General features: G+C 39.5%; 1 protein-coding gene across 1 annotated transcript in view; it reads right to left on the reverse strand.

Annotated features, from left to right (window-relative positions):
- The window catches only part of peli1b (pellino E3 ubiquitin protein ligase 1b), a 28,166-nt gene that overhangs the window by 6,054 nt on the left and 4,746 nt on the right, over positions 1–17,366 (reverse strand). Inside the window, exons 2-3 of the mRNA XM_086093248.1 lie at positions 8,758–9,051; positions 961–1,090 (exon numbers count right to left, since the gene is read on the reverse strand). Coding sequence (XP_085949374.1) covers positions 961–1,090; positions 8,758–8,837 — 210 coding nt within the window. The 5' untranslated portion in view covers positions 8,838–9,051. The remainder of the gene's footprint in view (positions 1–960; positions 1,091–8,757; positions 9,052–17,366) is intronic.

Here is a 17,366-nt window from a genome sequence, read left to right on the forward strand (position 1 = left end):
CGTTTCACCTTAAGTAAACCTAACACTCAGTTGTGGACACACACACTCACTTGGGAGAAGAGCAAAACTTTATTTTTATTTTTTATGAAGTTGTATATCCCCTATTTATTTTGATTTAGAATATTTTCCTATTGGATATAAAGGAACTGGGCAACGTGTTACCATGGTAACACCGTTGTTAACTGTACAGTGGAGCCTTAAAGGAACTACCATGGTATTTTAAGCCCTTCCACAGTTAACTATAGGCATATAATGATGAAATCTTACCTTTGACACAATCGCAATGTTTTAAAAAAAATGAAATATTAGGTATTTTGCTGGCTACTTTTCCAATGCGGAAGTAAAACGCCTGGTTCAGTAAAATCCCGCCTCTCCTCGTTTGGTTGCCCCGCCCCTCTGCTGCCAAGGAGCGCTGCAAGACCGGCCAGCTGTTGTAGTACAACCGCCGTGTCTTCTTACATATGGAAATTGGATGGATGTTCAATTCTTCAATAAACATTTGAAACAAAATGCTTATTGCCGCAAGAAATCGTAGTGGAGGAGGAGGGGAGAAGAGGGAAAAATAAATAAATAAATACCATGAGTGGGTCTTGAACTCGAGCCTGCTCCTCGCAAGGCGAGCATGCTAACCACTATACCATCCATGCAGTTATGCACAGCAGCGCAATTTTTTTTACTTGCAGTTTACACAAGTGTCAGCCAGAACCCTTTCTGGGATTTTAAGACGGCCAATTGTCATTGTCCTTTGGCATTGCAAACGTGAAAGATAATTGATTGCTTTGAATTCATCTGGACAGAATGTTTATTGATAAAGGCTAGAATTTCTCATACAGGGGCGAATGGAGGAAAACACAACTTTGGTCATGTTTTTGGTGAGGAATTAGCATTTTAACATTGCTAAAAGCTCCAAAAAGTTGATTTTTCATGTTGCAGTCCCTTTAAAGTATGTTACAGTGTCACCTTGGCAGCCTGTGGTGAGCAGGCGACGTGAACCGTGCTGGGTTTGACTCCGTTGGCTTTGGGCCGTTTGCACAGCGCAAAGCGGCTTTTGCGTCGGCCTCGGTCGCCGTTGGGCAAAGAGCCATTGTACCTGCACACACACAAATAACAACACAATGGGACACTATCGAAAAAAAAAAATGCTTCCGTTCCTTGAGAGCATGTGCGTAAACACACTTGCACCATTCTTTTCTGTACTTACTTGACACGAACAAAACTTGCATCACAAAGTGCAGCTGTGTAAATAATAAATGTTATTAGGGGAAAAAACTCACTACAAATCCAAAAAGCCTTAAAAGTAGTTTACTTCATCATAAAGGGTTCCAAAATATCCCAAGTGTCCTATTTTTTATAATTATTATTTTTCAGATTGAACTTGTTTGGAGTGTAGTGGTAGTGGTACGCGGTGCTGTCTGTTGATTGGTCAACAGAAAATTGAGCATTGTTGCAGTGAATTAATTCCTCAAGGTGTATTGTTGTTGTGTTAACATTGTGTCTCTAATTGAAATGCTGTATTGTATTAATAGTATTACAGCTCCCCCTATTGCCGAACGGGGGAAAGGTTGGGCATGTGCAGTTGATTGTTTTGTTGAGTTGGTGATGGCAGATGGCAAGCAGGTGTTTGTGTGTAGCAGTTTATGTATAATCCTCCAATGTGTTTACTGTTTTTTTGTGAGCCCTCTGTCAACAGTACGGAAAGTACGGCTGCAATTTCCGTATTTGTTTTGTTGACAGTTTCAGTTACTCTGATTTCTATTTCATTTATTTAACGAAAATGTTTTTCTGATTCCAATTGTATGCTATTCTTGTTTATACATGCTGTCTTGGAATTAAATACATTTTAGTTTTATTGCTCATTTGGTGTTGAGTCAGTTGGCTAACCACAGGTTCTGACTCCGCCTCTTAAAGGGATACTTGACTCATTGATTGATCATTAATATTTTGTCCAAATGAATGTGATAACTTGATTATTTTTCACGTATAATTAATAACTTTAAAAAAAATAATTCAACTTGCTGTCGACTGAAGATGAAGTGGGTAACGACCAATCATGGCTCAGGTTACTGACCAAACCCAGAAAACAGGTGAGCCATGATTGGTTGCTACCTACTTCCTCAGCACAGGTGATGTCATCTTCAGTCAACAGCAAGTGGAAAAAATAGTTTTTAAGGGTATTAATTGTACAAGAAAAATGTTATCAAATTCATTCTGGACAAAAACTTTTTACCGGTAAAAATGGCTCAATGAATCAAGTATCCCTTTAAAGGCGCATGCTAGTGATGTGTAGATTGATACAGTACTTATATATTGATAACTCCGATACCAGATGCTTATGTTTTAAAATAGATACTTAAAATCTAAATATTGATACTGCTGACACTTCATCAATTAGTAAGTGTAATGCATATTAATAAAGCGAACAAAATGGATAATAAATGTATGTATGTTGTTGAACAACACACATGTACACATGTTGCTTGCTTGCTCGGTTTCCCAGATGACTGAAAACTTTGCTGATATTGTCACACAGATTTATAGTGGAAATTTTCGTCAGTGGAAAAAGCAGTAAAAGGCGGCTAGCTGGCTCTGCTTCTTTAAACGCTCTCAAAGCTCTTCCACTTTGCTTTGCCATTTTTTTAAACTGTGTTGACAATCTGCTGCTCAGATTTAATTATAACTATTTGATTTTAGTTATAACTGTTTAGATTTAGTCATAACTGCTTTAATTTCCTCAGCAAAGCTTGATGAGTGTAATAATGTGACAGAACGTTTGAAGATTCTTCCTTCCTTCCTTTTCCCACATAATTAGCCATCTGTTTTGGGGGAGAAAATGTGTTAAAAAGTATTCCTTTGTAAAGTTGTGTTTGCTTTGGGGGAGCCAGGTTGTCTGGGGCCTACTGTGTTTCCGCCCGGTTGGCCATCTGTCCATGTGTATTGAGTACTGTCTGTCTTGGGACTTAGGGGTGGCACTGGAGAGGGGCGGGGCTTAAGGGCAGCAAAGGAGGAAGAGGAAGGGGAGGGTTTTTTTGGGGGACCGCTATGCTGAGAGTATAAGACAACTACAAGTGGGAGGAATAGACACACACACAAGGGGGAACGACAGCGTTTTGACTGTAACTTGTTTGTGTCCAGAAATTTCTGCAAAATAAATCCTTCGAAGGACCTGGTTCACCGATCTCCAGTCTGATTTTACGAACACGCGGAAAACATAAGGATCATTTTCTAACAACTGCTACTGCTTTTTTTGGTTCTAGGTCAGGTGGACGTTTTTAAAAGGGTCGAGTCTTATGATTACGTGATACAGAAAAAATATCTGAATAAAAGACAGTGGGACCTCCGAGTTTGACCGGGAAAATATGCAAGCACTGAAAAAAAACAGTTTACTCCAGATGTTTTTTTTCTCCCTCAGCATACCTTGTATCAACTTAAATTAATAATAATTTAAAGAAATAAACTGCTTTTATACAGTGCAATTATTATACGCAATGTAGTATTTGTATGTTGGATGTGTGCCTTTAAGGGCTGGAGTCCAGTTGGCCAGTTAATCGACCTACAGCAGCTCCTTGAGAGTCTTCTCATTTTATATTTGTCTATTTGACATATTCAAGATTTCAAGGGTGTTATGCAGTGCTAATTTTGTCGACGAAAGATTTTCGTCCCCCAAAATTGTTTTCAGATGAAAATGAAACGAAAACTAAAATACAAGCCATTCATTGAAACTATGACGATAACTAAAATTGACTGACAATTTCATCAATGAATCAAAGGAAAACACAGTGACGAAAATTCACAAAATCCAATCACAAGAAGGAATGAAACGCGGCTGGGAGAAAACCTGTTCACTGCACTTTATTTAATGTTCAAACATGCTTATATTCATTATGCAGCTGTAATATCAATCTCAGGCAATTTTGCACTTTTTTTATTTAGGTGAAAACTAAATTTTAAGACTGTATTTACTCGACTAAAATTGCTCTTTATTTTCGTCGACTAAAGTTGGATTAAAACTAAAATCAATCAAATGACTAAATTCTGACTAAAACGTTAATGAATTTTAGTCAAAAGACAAGAATTTCTTGTCAAAATTAACACTGGTGTTATGGTGCCTTAAGCCTCGTTTCCACCGATGGTATCTATCCTACTTTACTCTACTCGACAAAAGCCCCGTCTCCACCAACAAATCCACCAGGCTCTACTCTACTTGCTTTTTTTGGTACCACTAAATTCTGGCTAAAACGTTAATGAATTTTAGTCAAAAGACAAGAATTTCTTGTCAAAATTAACACTGGTGTTATGGTGCCTTAAGCCTCGTTTCCACCGATGGTATCTATCCTACTCTACTCTACTCGACAAAAGCCCCGTCTCCACCAACAAATCCACCAGGCTCTACTCTACTTGCTTTTTCTGGTACCACCTCTTTTACGGTTGTAAAAAAAGTAGCCCAGTTCAGAAACGTGACATAATTATTTTGGAGGCCAATGATATTGGTTCGCGACATGTCGTCATCATTACGCTGCGCAAACCCCCACCCAGGGAAAACTTTCCTTCAATGGAGTTGAAATGAATGCTGTAAAAAATTGATGTCTTTTGGCTGCAATAAACAGCCACAAACCAAACACCAAGTACAAAAAAACATCCGCGTACTCCATTGTTTTTGTTTTTCTCGACATGCCATCATCATTGCTCTTTTTTTTTCTTTTTTTCTCTCCTTTTTCTTTTTTTAGTATGTGCGTCATTATGTGCATGTGCATGAGTATGAGTATGTGCGTCATTATGTGCATGTGCATGAGTATGTGCGCCATTATGTGCATGTGTGCATATGTGTGCTCATTTATTCACCTAAAACCTATTAAAAATCCCATACCATTCACGTAAACCGAATACTTCAGAATCCAGCTAGAGTCGTGAAGTTGTCAGGAGATGAGGAAGGATCGAAGAAAAGAAATAAAAGTGAAATCCAGCACCGACCAACACCTACTACCCACCGGGTTACCAACCAAAATCTTTCACCAACCCCAGAAACATCTAAATTCCAACAAATTAGGGAGACCTCAATCAGCCTCCACCGATTCAACGACCACAGGAAGAAGCAGATTGTGTTTGAATTTCGGTAGATGCTGGTGTGGTGGATCTGGCATGCATGAAAACCTCCACCAAAGAGGGGAGCCGTCAACCCCGGCCAGGACAGAGCAAGCATAACCCCCACAGGGCCCCCCGGCCGCGGTAGCGCCAAGGCACAACCCCCGGGCCCCGCAGGGGCCACCGGCCGGCGAGCAAACCCATGAGCCAGGAGTGCCCCCCACCCCAACACTGCCCGTGCCGCAAGCCCAACGCAGCAGAACGGGGCACGGCAGACCCACCCGGCACCCCACCGGCCAACAGCCCCTACACCACTCGAGCATAAACGTGTCTGACAGTCGTCGTGATTAAACATTAACTTGTAATTTGAAAAACATGTAAGTTGGAGCTCTTGTAAGTCTAACGACTTACCACTGCATTGTATTCTTCTTTACAGATAATGTGAAAATATGAAAACAAAAAACAAAAAAAACAGTCTCTCCATCTCTGTCACAACCTGGTGATGTCACTTTAAACTCATCTCACCTTAAAGTCCAATATCCCGAGTGTTTTCCCGAGTAGTGTATTTCATGAATTCTCACACTGGGCTTGATTCTACATGTTTGCCGAATGGACCAATTGTCGTATATTTCTACTGGAAAGTTACAAGAACGCGAAAAAACAGCCATCTGCTACTCACAGTAGATAAAACAAGTATGCACATGAGTTCAGGTCCAAAAGCAGAACCACATTAACACGCGAAGGAGTGAAGTCTTGACGTGTGTTGCTTAATAAACAAGTGTGGCCTCTCTGGACTGCGCTGAGCTATGTATGTGTGACTCCATATTAGCATAGTAATTGCATCAACACTTTCATGTGTATGCTAATATGGTCTTTACATATGTGTATTAAAAAAAAGAGGTCACACATTCAAGTACGCAGCTCACGTAGAGAAAGGCTTATTAATATAATTCTTGTTAAGGCTCAAACTTGCTGAGCAAAGACACATGAAGTCTGCCATTTGGGTTTCAAGTGGCCACTTAACAATCATTTCCATGGGCCCTTCAAAGATGAACATGACCTTGAGAGTGTCTCTTCGCTAACAAATTTATACCGCATGTAGCTAGACAGATAGATAGATGCTAAATTGAGAGGTCTATTAATTACAACTGATGCCCAATCATGAATAAGCCGAATGGCTAGCTGTTAGCCAGTTCCCAGCCAGCTGCCAACCAAAGCAGTTTCCAAACAAACTCAGATGGACGCTTCAGACACTTAACTGCAAATAATTTTTTCACCACAATCACAGCGTGTAGTCACAGCATGGCGGCAACTTTGAATTGCTTGCCATGAAACACACAGAAGACCTTGTAATACTCCTTAACAGCCTTTACATATGCTTTTAAGGCTTTATAATATGGTTTGTCGCTGCACTCCATATGTAAACATCCTTTGAACTCACAGCTATTGTTTTGATCATGTTTGCTAGCGCCGCTGCTACCCACGGGAACGTGGGCTCGAACCGCCTGCAAAACTCGGCGCCGTCCCCGGCGAGTGGCTCTGCCCTGTCGCCATGGCGATGCACTTTCCATGGTTACGCTTCCCAGAAAGCCTCCCGACCTAGTTTTGCGACCCCGTTGGACGTGTTCTCGGTCAAACAACAAAAACACTGATGCTTCCTGACACTCCGTCGTCTGGGCGGCTTCACTCTGAAGCTCCTGAAAGACGTGTTTCACCTGTGCTGACTTCCTGTTGAAACACAGCCACGCTTTGGACCACAACATGTTGTATGGTTACAATGACTTAACAGTGATATTTGCTTATAGCATGTCAGGGAGTTCATTATGTCTCTGACTATCCCACAACATTGCTGCATTAGAATATTAGCCTATGATCCTAGCCTATGATCCTAACTGTTATATTAGTGTAAAAATAATGAAAAAATAATAAATTTACCAGGTTTGTCAATAAGGCCTTACAATAACCGTGGCTCAGGGTGTAGAGACGGACGTCCAGTAACCAAAAGGTTGGCTGTTCGATCCCCACTCTCTTCAAGTCGTGTGTCATTGTGACCTTGGGCAAGGCACTTCACACACATTGCCTTCAGTGCTACTCACACTGGTGTATGGAAAGTGTGAATGTGGTCGGAGGGGCCGAAGACGCACACTGGTAGCCTTGCTTCCGTCAGCCTGCCCCAGGGCAGCTGTGGCTACTTACGTAGCTTACCGCCACCACAGTGTGAATGTGTCAGTGCGTGATTAATGTATCCGTTCCATTGTAAAGCGTCTTTGAGTGTCTAATTAGATAGAAAAGCGCTATATAAATTCGATACATTATTATTAATATTATTAAAAATGACCCCCTAGTTTATAGAAAACACACATGACAATAGCATTTTTCATTTTCCCAGCATTAAATTGAACCAACTTTCACAGAAATAACAGAAAATTATATATATATTTTTTAATATTTCGCTGGTACCAGTGTGGTATCTTACGCTAACATAAATTTTCACTCCCTAACGCTAATTTAACATAAATACCATGTATACCTTGAAATGCTATAGCAATGTAAAAAAATAAAATAAAATAAAATTCATGTTTTTGAGAGAAAAAAACATTTGTAATGTTACAATAAATTATTTTTAAGTTTTTCTTTTTTTTACTCTTCACAAGAATAGGATAAAAAAAAGTATTGTGAGGAAAAATGGCAGATTTTTTCAAGATGAAGTTGCAATATTATTTTATTAAATTTAGAAAAAGTCATATTTTAACAAGTGAATTTCAAAATACAACTTTATTCTTGTAAAATTACTCTATAAATTGTTATGCACATGTTCAACGGTTCATGTTTCAATACCGGGAAAAAACACCTTAATTCACAAAAAAAAAAAAATTCGCCTTTCGTCAAGAAAATAAATTGAACTTCCTGAGATACGCCTTTTGCCTCAGTATGCCTTTTGTTCCCTCAGATAGAGAATTGATTCAAGCAGATATGTCACATTTATGTTATGATGCATTACAATCTTATAAGGACTTTTAATTGAGCCAAAGAAGAAGTACGGCGGAGTAATTAACTAATTTCCTCCCCCAAACATTTAAATATTGCCATGGTCCCCAAAAAACTTATTTATAAATTTGTTTATGTTTTTATGCCTCTGACCTGAAAAGGTTGCTTAAAGCAATGGAAGTTATTACAAAAAACGGCCAGCAGGTGGCAGCAGAGTATAAGAGATCAACCAGAACCCTGTTGCAACAAGCTCTTTTCCCCAGTGTTTTGAATAGGTTTGTGAATAATGATGAAACCTAGCTATATTGTCATGTTAGATGCTGCAAAACGGAAAAAGATCCAAATATACTTTTTCCTGATGAAAAAAGAGACTCTAATCTTTCTTTTGGTAAGTTCCATGTTTTTATAGCAATAAAACACATTATTCTGTGAGCCTTGCAGTCAAAATCCAGTAAAACAGCCAGGAGCCAAGTGGGTTGGTTCAGTGAAAATGGCTGGGAGTGAATGAGTTAATATTTGTTTCACTGGCGTGTATTTAAAAACTTTTGACACCACTAATGTGACTTAACCTGACATAACCAACCTGTACAACTCAATAAAAATAAATAAATAAATAAATCAGAAGTTTAGGGGGCGGGGGTTGCATAAGTGTGCACACCCTTCTTACAACCTATAATCGGGGCTGCTTACCCGAGCACAATGAGCTCTCCATACTTGACTGGCACTTTGATGGAAGTGGTGCAGATGTTCTCCTGCTCGGGGGAGTACATCAGGATCGGCTGACGAATAAACGTCTGGGTGGGCTGCAGCAGGGGGCGCGCCAGGTAGATAGGGGCAAGGAAGAAGCGGTACAGAGAGGCTGGGACGACGCTGAGCTAAGTGGAACACAGGGGTGTGGGGGAGGAGGAAGGGGAGGAGGAAGGGGAAGGGTCAGCTGAGCCTCAGCTCCAGCCTCTCATGCTTATGGCGTCCGTCAGTCCTCCCCTGCAAGGGAAGAAGGGACATTAGCAACAGAATGGCCACCGTGAGTCCAGCTCGATCTTGAAGCGTTCATCGAAAAAGGGAAGTGACACTGATTTTCCGTGACTTTGACACTGCGCAGGTGTTGATGTGGTTTGCTGAGTGGCTTGCTCAGGTGCAAACTAAGTGCACAAATTAGAGCAAAGCATAAAACCACCTTGATTTACAAGTTATTACCACGCTCGGAACTCATTGTTGTCAATGGAAACACCACTAATCCGTTCCAGTGCCTGAAAAACATCAACAACAATTTTGCCTAAAATACATCAACAACAATTTTGCCTAAAAAGCATCAACAACAATTTTGCAATGTGTTTTTTGTTTCTATGATGTGTTCATTATTGATATAAAATTACATGAAAATGTTGGAAAAAGACCTAACCCCACCCTTAAATTCAGCCAAAAGACAGACTACAAAATCACCGCTTTCCTTCCACAAGGGGGCGATTCCAGACTAGAATTAATAAACACCTCTATGCACCATAAACTAAAGAAGTGTGTCTGACTCTTAGTCTGACTCTTATTCCAGCGTGTAAACATTGCGTTGACAAGAGATCTATATTTGGCATATGGCAACGCTGCAGTAGTCAACTATAAATGGATCACATGTGAAGTGGTGAGGGAGGTGAAGAATCACCCAAGGGTTCTGCGCATTTACTTCAAACGATCTTTATCTTCTCACAGTCGCTCATTCTTAAATCCCCCAAAAGTCACATTGGGCTGCATCACAAGATGAGCCACAAAAAGAACAAAAAAAAAAGATGTTTCCACATGGAAGTGGAAAGTTGACTTTGGTCTGGACTAACTTCCTCTGCAAAGTTTCAATGAGGCTAAAAGAATTAGGATTCCTTCAAACGGTTGATTATTATTTTAAAATGTATGTCAAATACTTTGTTATTAAAGAATCAAAACTTCTTAAATGTATTGCATTCACTGTTTTATGTATTTATTTTTAATTAATTTTCAACTTTGATGTATTTTTTACCCTAAAACAAAAATGTTACAATGTCATTTTGTTTTGTTTTGTTTTTTTACAATTTTTAATTATTTTTTATGTAAAACGGTTTTCATTTGCTAATGATTTTCATTATTTTGTAGTATATTTTTTAAAATAAGGAATGCATTTACACATTTTTTCCCATAACTTTCTTAAAAATGTAATTGACTGCAAATTATTTTTTAAATAAGTAATGTCAGACTTCTAACATCCAATGATGATGAAGATGATAGTGTCGAATGGGAATCTGCAAAAATAGCGTTTTAATTATACGATTGTGTGGGCATTTGCTTATGTGTGCACACACCCTTGACCTCGTTGTGACACGCAGCTCGCTGCTTAGTGGCACACGCGCGCACACACACCCCACACGCGCACACACACCCACACGCGCACGCACCCACACACCCACGCACCCACTCCTTTCTTTTTCTCTTTTTCTGCTCACAAATGCTCTGTGGAGAGGGGAAACAATGATCAGGAAAAAGTGGTTGCTTACTTTGTCCCAAGTCTTTGAGAAGACAGTGGATTAATTTTATTTTTGAAGGACGTGTACTGACATCATTTCTCAAAGGACTGTTTTGTTAGTGAAAGCCTGTTCAGAGCTGGATTTGCAACACGTTTAAACATAATGGATCAGTCCCAACAGTGTGACATGACTGCAAACGGGAGAGATGTAAGTTTAACATTTTTGATTTAGCCTTCCTTCCTAACCTTTCTAAAAAGAGATGTGCACCTTCTACCATATTACTGGTGTATTTTTAGTGCCTAAAGTGGGAGCTACATTTGTCGTGTGAAGGTTGTTTGGTTACAAGAGGTCAGATATGATAAAGCAGATGGTGGTTGGATAATGTGAAGAGGTTGCATATTGTTTTGTCAAGATACAATCCGCGGAGGTTAATTTGCCGTGCCTAGTTGACATGACTTTGTGATGCTAACCGGCCGCTAAGTGGTCTCGACGAAACGGCTTGCATGTTGCGACTGCGCAGTAGCCTAAATGTCCACATTTGTGTTACCACCATAACACAAATCAGAGACATTCACGGCAAAATAACGTTCGCAAAGATTTGCCGGTTACGGCAAAATAACCATTGCCAAAACAATCACAAACTAATGCTACAACATAGTCTCTGTAATAACGTTATGTTCCTTTTTCTTATGGTAAAACGTTATGCCACTTTTCCACATATTAAAATAGTTATCAAGTATGTAAAAGACATGTCTGTATTTTTCTTTTCTTCTGCTCCCATGGCCAGTCGTTTCCATTCACAACATTAGCACATGGCTATCATGACCAAGATCACTGCCCCTTCGAGAGAGAAGGGGCAGTGGCCTGGGCGTGGCCTGGTGCAGCTATTTACATAAAAGTGACACACCCCTAAAACAGGTTGTTTTGAATGTTTTTGGGCTGATTTAGGGACAGTAAAAATATTAGATCTAAAGTAAATTCTGACGAATGCATGTCACAGACATGTCTTTTACACATTTGAGAACTATTTTAGTATTAGTAAGTTGAATAATATGACACCTTTAATGCAAAGAAAACCACAGACAAAAAGGCAGGAGGTCATCCTTTCACACTACCTGTAAAAGCCATAATTTTCCTAGATTCCTTTAAAATCAATGCCCTACAAAATGACACCAAAGTATAAAGGCGGGCAATTTTGACTACATACTAACTTTCAAATTTGTACGATAGTCATGATTATCAAGTCAACATCGATTGATTTGAATCATCAATAACGTCATTGATATTTTATAAGAGCCGTAACATTGGCGGGACGGCGGCTGTGTGTAAGGTTATCTGACAATGGTGCGAAATCTAATACCCGACACTCACTTCTCCCACCCTGTTGTGTTGAAAGCAGTTATCTTTGACAACTATTTTGATACTCTGTCGCTCTGTAAAAATTAACTTTACTGATGTCTGTGTATAAAAGGCAAAGTCCACAATACCAGAACCAGACACTCATTTGTAAATATTTGATTGCAGGATGCAGTAGCACTCTTTACATCTTCTGATGTGGCAATTGTGCTTGGTCTCTGTGTGAAGGAGACTCAGACTGATCTTGTATTTTCGGGGACTTACCCCTAATGTACTTCACTGACTTCTGAACAAGCATTGCCACAACAATGCTCGTCAGCTCTAAACAGCGAGGCACAAAATATGCAGCATGGGTCATGAGAAGGACTTGAGCATTAGGAACAGGGCGTGGAATGTAAACGCGGTTGAAAACACATGTGAACGCAGGCGAGACCACCAAGTATTGCCTGGTCAAGTCTGGCCACATCTGTCTGATTGATTTCAGACTTTTTGCTTCAAAAGCATGCAAAATACATCCGTACACCAGATTCCCCCCTAGAGGATGACGGCACAATCAACACAACTCACCCCCGACTGCGCCTAAACAAGCAGACAGTAATCGGGAGTTCGAGGCTTTGGCGCCAAATTCCCGCTGAGAATGAAATTGACTCATCAACACAAACTAGAAGTTGCTGTGTGCAGGCTGAGAGACAAAATGGCAACTCTACCAGCCAGGTCCAAGAATACAAAGTACCCAAGGTTCAGCCTTGATTTTCACGAGGACTCTGCAAACTGGACTCTTGAGTCATATTTGTCCTGGCTGCTTGTTGCTAGGCAGACTTCACAGTGCTCAATTGTAATAGGCAGTGTTGGAAATAACGGTGTTTAAACTAACGGCGTTAGGTAACTCAGTTTTTTGTCCCATAAACGGACTAATCTAACTAATTATTCTCCCCATATTTGAAACGCCGTTATCGTTATTGTCTGAGAAATGTGTTGCGTTACAATTTATTTATTAGATTCAAGGCTCGAAGTAAGCTTACAAGACGTTGTGCGGTGACTAGCTCTGAAAATGTCATTTGCGCACAGTTAGAGGCACTGTTATTGTCGGACTTCGTCACAATAAAAGTGTTTAGACAGCTGAAATGTATAGCGACTTTTATTTTGGAGGTGCCGCAGGAAGCGTATCACAACGTGACGGACGTGTCGTCTGGACTTTAAGGCTTAGCATATTTTAGCATTTTAGCAAAGAGTCCACGTCGTTGCCTGGAACTGGTTTGACAACTTTGGCAAGAGTGATAATCAAAAATAGCAGTAGAAATTTTACAAAAAACGGCTGTTAAAAGGAGCGATTTGTTGACAATTCTGTTCCACCAAGAGCCATATGGTGACTCCACAAGCACCATAACAACGATAAAGATACCGGTAAGTCATAGCGGCACGCTCGCCTAGTGTAATTAATAGCGCCAACAATTGTATTTCTCTTATTTCATGAGTGCTAAACATGTAAAAAGTGTTGAAAGAAATATGCTCACACTCATAGAGGCGATGAAGTGACATTTGTATGTGAATGATGCACGTTAAGCCTAGAGTTGGGCAGTTTTCTGATGTAAATCAATCATTAAATATGTCTTTATATGTGTAGAATTGTAAACTGAAGATATATCACCATACTCTCTTAATTGAAAGTGGACAAAAGTATCTTTTTCAGAGAGATCAAGTGGAAGTTGATGATTTTGAGGAGTAAATGTAGTAGTAGTTATGGCAATGATTTTGGCCATGATAGCGTTAAGCACTGTATATTTTAATAGCATTGGCAATTTATTTTTATCTAATATTAATTATTTTAGCCCACAACAATCTTAAAAATTTCCCGTGAAATCCTGAAGGGACTGGCTAGGACTGTCTACAAATTACCTATAGACTATAAACTTCCCAGAAACTTATTTACTTCAGTGGAGAAAGGCATCTATTTGAGAAGGGGCATGTAATTATTCAAGTGGACCCGACAATCAATTGGGGCATGGCTTCCAAGCGAATGGAGACTACTAGATGAGGAAATGCAATATTCTACTCACATAGTTTACTTACTTGTCATCTCTGAGGGACAAAGGATGAAAAAGGTCTTGTTTATTTCTGGAGGAGAGAAGGAGGCATCTAATTGGGTAGAGGCGTTTACTTATTCAAGTGGACGAGATGGTCAATTGGAGCCCAAAATCTATTAAGCCACTATTTGAGAAAATTCACAAATATTTAAAAATACCCTAACTCGGCATAAATTCTGAGGAAATAGAATATTTTACAAATACTCACATATGGTTAATTTGTGTCTTGAGAGGGCAAACGGAGGCATCTAATTGAGGAGAGGCCTTTATTTATTCAAGTGTAGGCATTCAGGCGGCCTCGTGCGACGTTCCTGAGAGCGACAGCGGGAGGGGGGCCGATGACACGCGGAGTAGGAGGGGCGATGTTCCAGTTACAACCTCATCAATGATTCAACCGGACCACAGGACAACAGCACCAGGATCCAAACACCCACACACAGTCATGGCAATATGCCGTCTTCAAAGATGCGATGACATAACTGTGTGTTTTTGTTATTGAGGTCAGCGTGTGTCAACATGTATGTATTAACAACAATACTTTCTGCACGCAGACTGTACACTTGAAATGTTCTCTGCCTCGGGGCGGCCTTTTTCCCGTCCTTTCACGCCACCCTTCCTTCTAATGTGGGAACTAATTTGCCATTTTTTGCCAAAAAGAACTGAACAAGTTCTGAATTACAAGGTTTAAATTTCTTTTTTCTTAGAACTATTTTAGTATGTTTAAAAGTTGAATAATATGAGACCATTAATGCAAAGAAAACCACAGACAAAAAGGCAGGAGGTCATCCTTTCACACTACCTGTAAAAGCCATAATTTTCCTAGATTCCTTTAAAATCAATGCCCTACAAAATGACACCAAAGTATAAAGGGGGGCAATTTTGACTACATACTAACTTTCAAATTTGTACGATAGTCATGATTATCAAGTCAACTTCGATTGATTTGAATCATCAATAACGTCATTGATATTTTATAAGAGCCGTAACATTGGCAGTACGGCAGCTATGTGTAAGGTTATCTGACAATGGTGCGAAATCTAATACTCACTCACTTCTCCCACCCTGCTGTGTTTGAAGCAATTATCTTTGACAACTATTTTGATACTCTGTCGCTCTGTGAAAATTAACTTTACTGAGGTCTGTATAAAAGGCAAAGTCTAGTCAACTTCTTTTTACCTGAACAAAGCGGAATTTAGCAAATGACCTCATAGCATAGCATAACATAGCTGTGGGTGACGCGCCAAATAACACCAAAAGGTAAACAGGGGTAATTTCCATTTTATCACCATTAACATGTTCTCAAATGTGTTGGAACTCAAATTGGGATTAATGTGAAGATTTTAGCTAAACAGAACCAAAATATAAATGCAGTTGTTTTTTTTGCTCATATGTATCATGCACTGAACTCAAGAGAGTTCAGATTTTATTCTACGTACAAAAACGGCCCATTTCCCTCAAATATTACAAGTCTGTCTAAATTTGCATTGGTGAGCACTAGGGCCAGACAGATTGATTAGCCGATATTGGTCTTTTTCACATCAACAAAAATCTGCAAAAAAGTGGGCCGAATTATTCCTCACATTAACACATTACAACATAAGACAAAGCCCAATTCCAAAGAAAGAAAAATATTTTTTTAATTAGCCGATTTTTCTCTCTTTTATAAACAAAAGAATTAAATGTTCTGCCTGTAATTTATGTTTAATTGCTATAAGGACAAAAAAGAGGTATTTTATTTGACTTTTTATTTTATTTAATAGGCCAATTAATCAGTTATCAGAATTTTATTTTGCCAAATATCGAAATCGGTTGTGCCATAGTGGGTACTTTCTCCTTTGCTGAGATAACCCATCCACCTTACAAGTGACATATCAATATGCTAATAAGACAAAATGATTATTGCACAGGTGTGCTTAGGCTTCCCATGATAAAAGGCCAAATAAAAGCAATACAATAGTGTTGTTTATCTTTGGTAACAAGTAACAATGTGCATAGTGTGGCTGGAGTAGTTTCGCGCAACTTTTGTGGCATATTTAATGAGTTTAACAAACATTTCTAGGATGGGAACCAACTGTAGGATTAAGGATGGAATTATTTTTTTTTATTCCCCTTTTATTTTTTGACGTTGAAATCAGGCCACCAAAATGTGCCCACCATTTGACCCACTTTCCAGGACAGACGTAATCTGCCTCCGCTAACTTTCAGGCTATTTACCAGACCCTCACATATACCCACCAGCTTCTACCAATATGTTGTTTTTTAATTAAATACATTAATAAGTGAGGTTTTTCAAAACATTTGGTTGTTGTAGATGCGGCCCACCTCACATTTGCATTATCAAGAGAATCCTGTCATGTTTGTTGAATTCATTTTGTAGTTTTTTTATTACTAAAATTGGTCAATTAAAATGTACTCACTTTGCTATTTTTAGTCATTTATCTCATTAAATAATTGGTAAAATAATACTACCAAAAATATTAGTAAAGTAAAAATGTTGAGCTCATGTAGCTACACATGACAGGCCTATTAGTCCATTCTGATAAATCAAATGTGGCCCTTGAGCACAAAGGTTTGCCCGTTCCTGCTTTAGACATCCAAACAAATCGATCCATCTGTTATGATTTGTGTCAAGTTTTGCTCGTTAGGTTTTGTTTGCACCTTTACTCGTCATCCTGTTCCCTTGTGTCATCCAATCATCTCCCCCAGCCACTTGTGTCTTGTCCAGGTGTCTGTCGTTGTCTCGTTAGTTGGCTTGTATTTAGTTTCCTGGTTTCGTTCAGTCTTGGTTGGATCATTGTCGCTGTCACCACTCTTGTGTTTTGTTGTTATTTAGAGTTTTACCCAGTTCCCCTGTTAGTGATTTTGTTAAATAAATTGTTTTCAGTATTACATGCATCCCTGCCGTGGTTCTCCTCCCTCCCTGCATTTGGGTCCTCCACCCCCATCGTGACACCATCACTTTCTGCTTCATTGGGTGGGTTTCCATCCACCTATTTTTATTCGAATTTTCAAGAATTGCGAAAAATAAACTGAATGAAAACGCCAGAAATACATTTTAAAAAAAAAAGGCCGAAAATTCGCAAAAAAATTGTTACGCTGGGAGGGGGTGGTTTTTGAAGCGAATTGAAAAACGGAAAATGCGCATTTTGGCGATGGAAACAGGTTTTGCGAATAAGTGACTACAAGACCGGATATATGTCGCACGTTTTGACCGATACTACTAGTGATGTGCCCTACTGTGCCGAGGCGCCGATGTGTGTGCCGAGTAAACCGGAAATAAATCTGCAAAGCGCGCATCGAGGCATGTGTTGATTACGCTTGTGGCCACGCCCGAAGCCTCGGAACGCGCGTTGCTACGTCCGAAGCCTTGCCA

The sequence above is a fragment of the Leptonotus elevatus genome, chromosome 13 (assembly GCF_054856555.1).
Source record: "Leptonotus elevatus isolate MCC_2025b chromosome 13, RoL_Lele_1.0, whole genome shotgun sequence".
Lineage (NCBI taxonomy): Eukaryota > Metazoa > Chordata > Actinopteri > Syngnathiformes > Syngnathidae > Leptonotus > Leptonotus elevatus.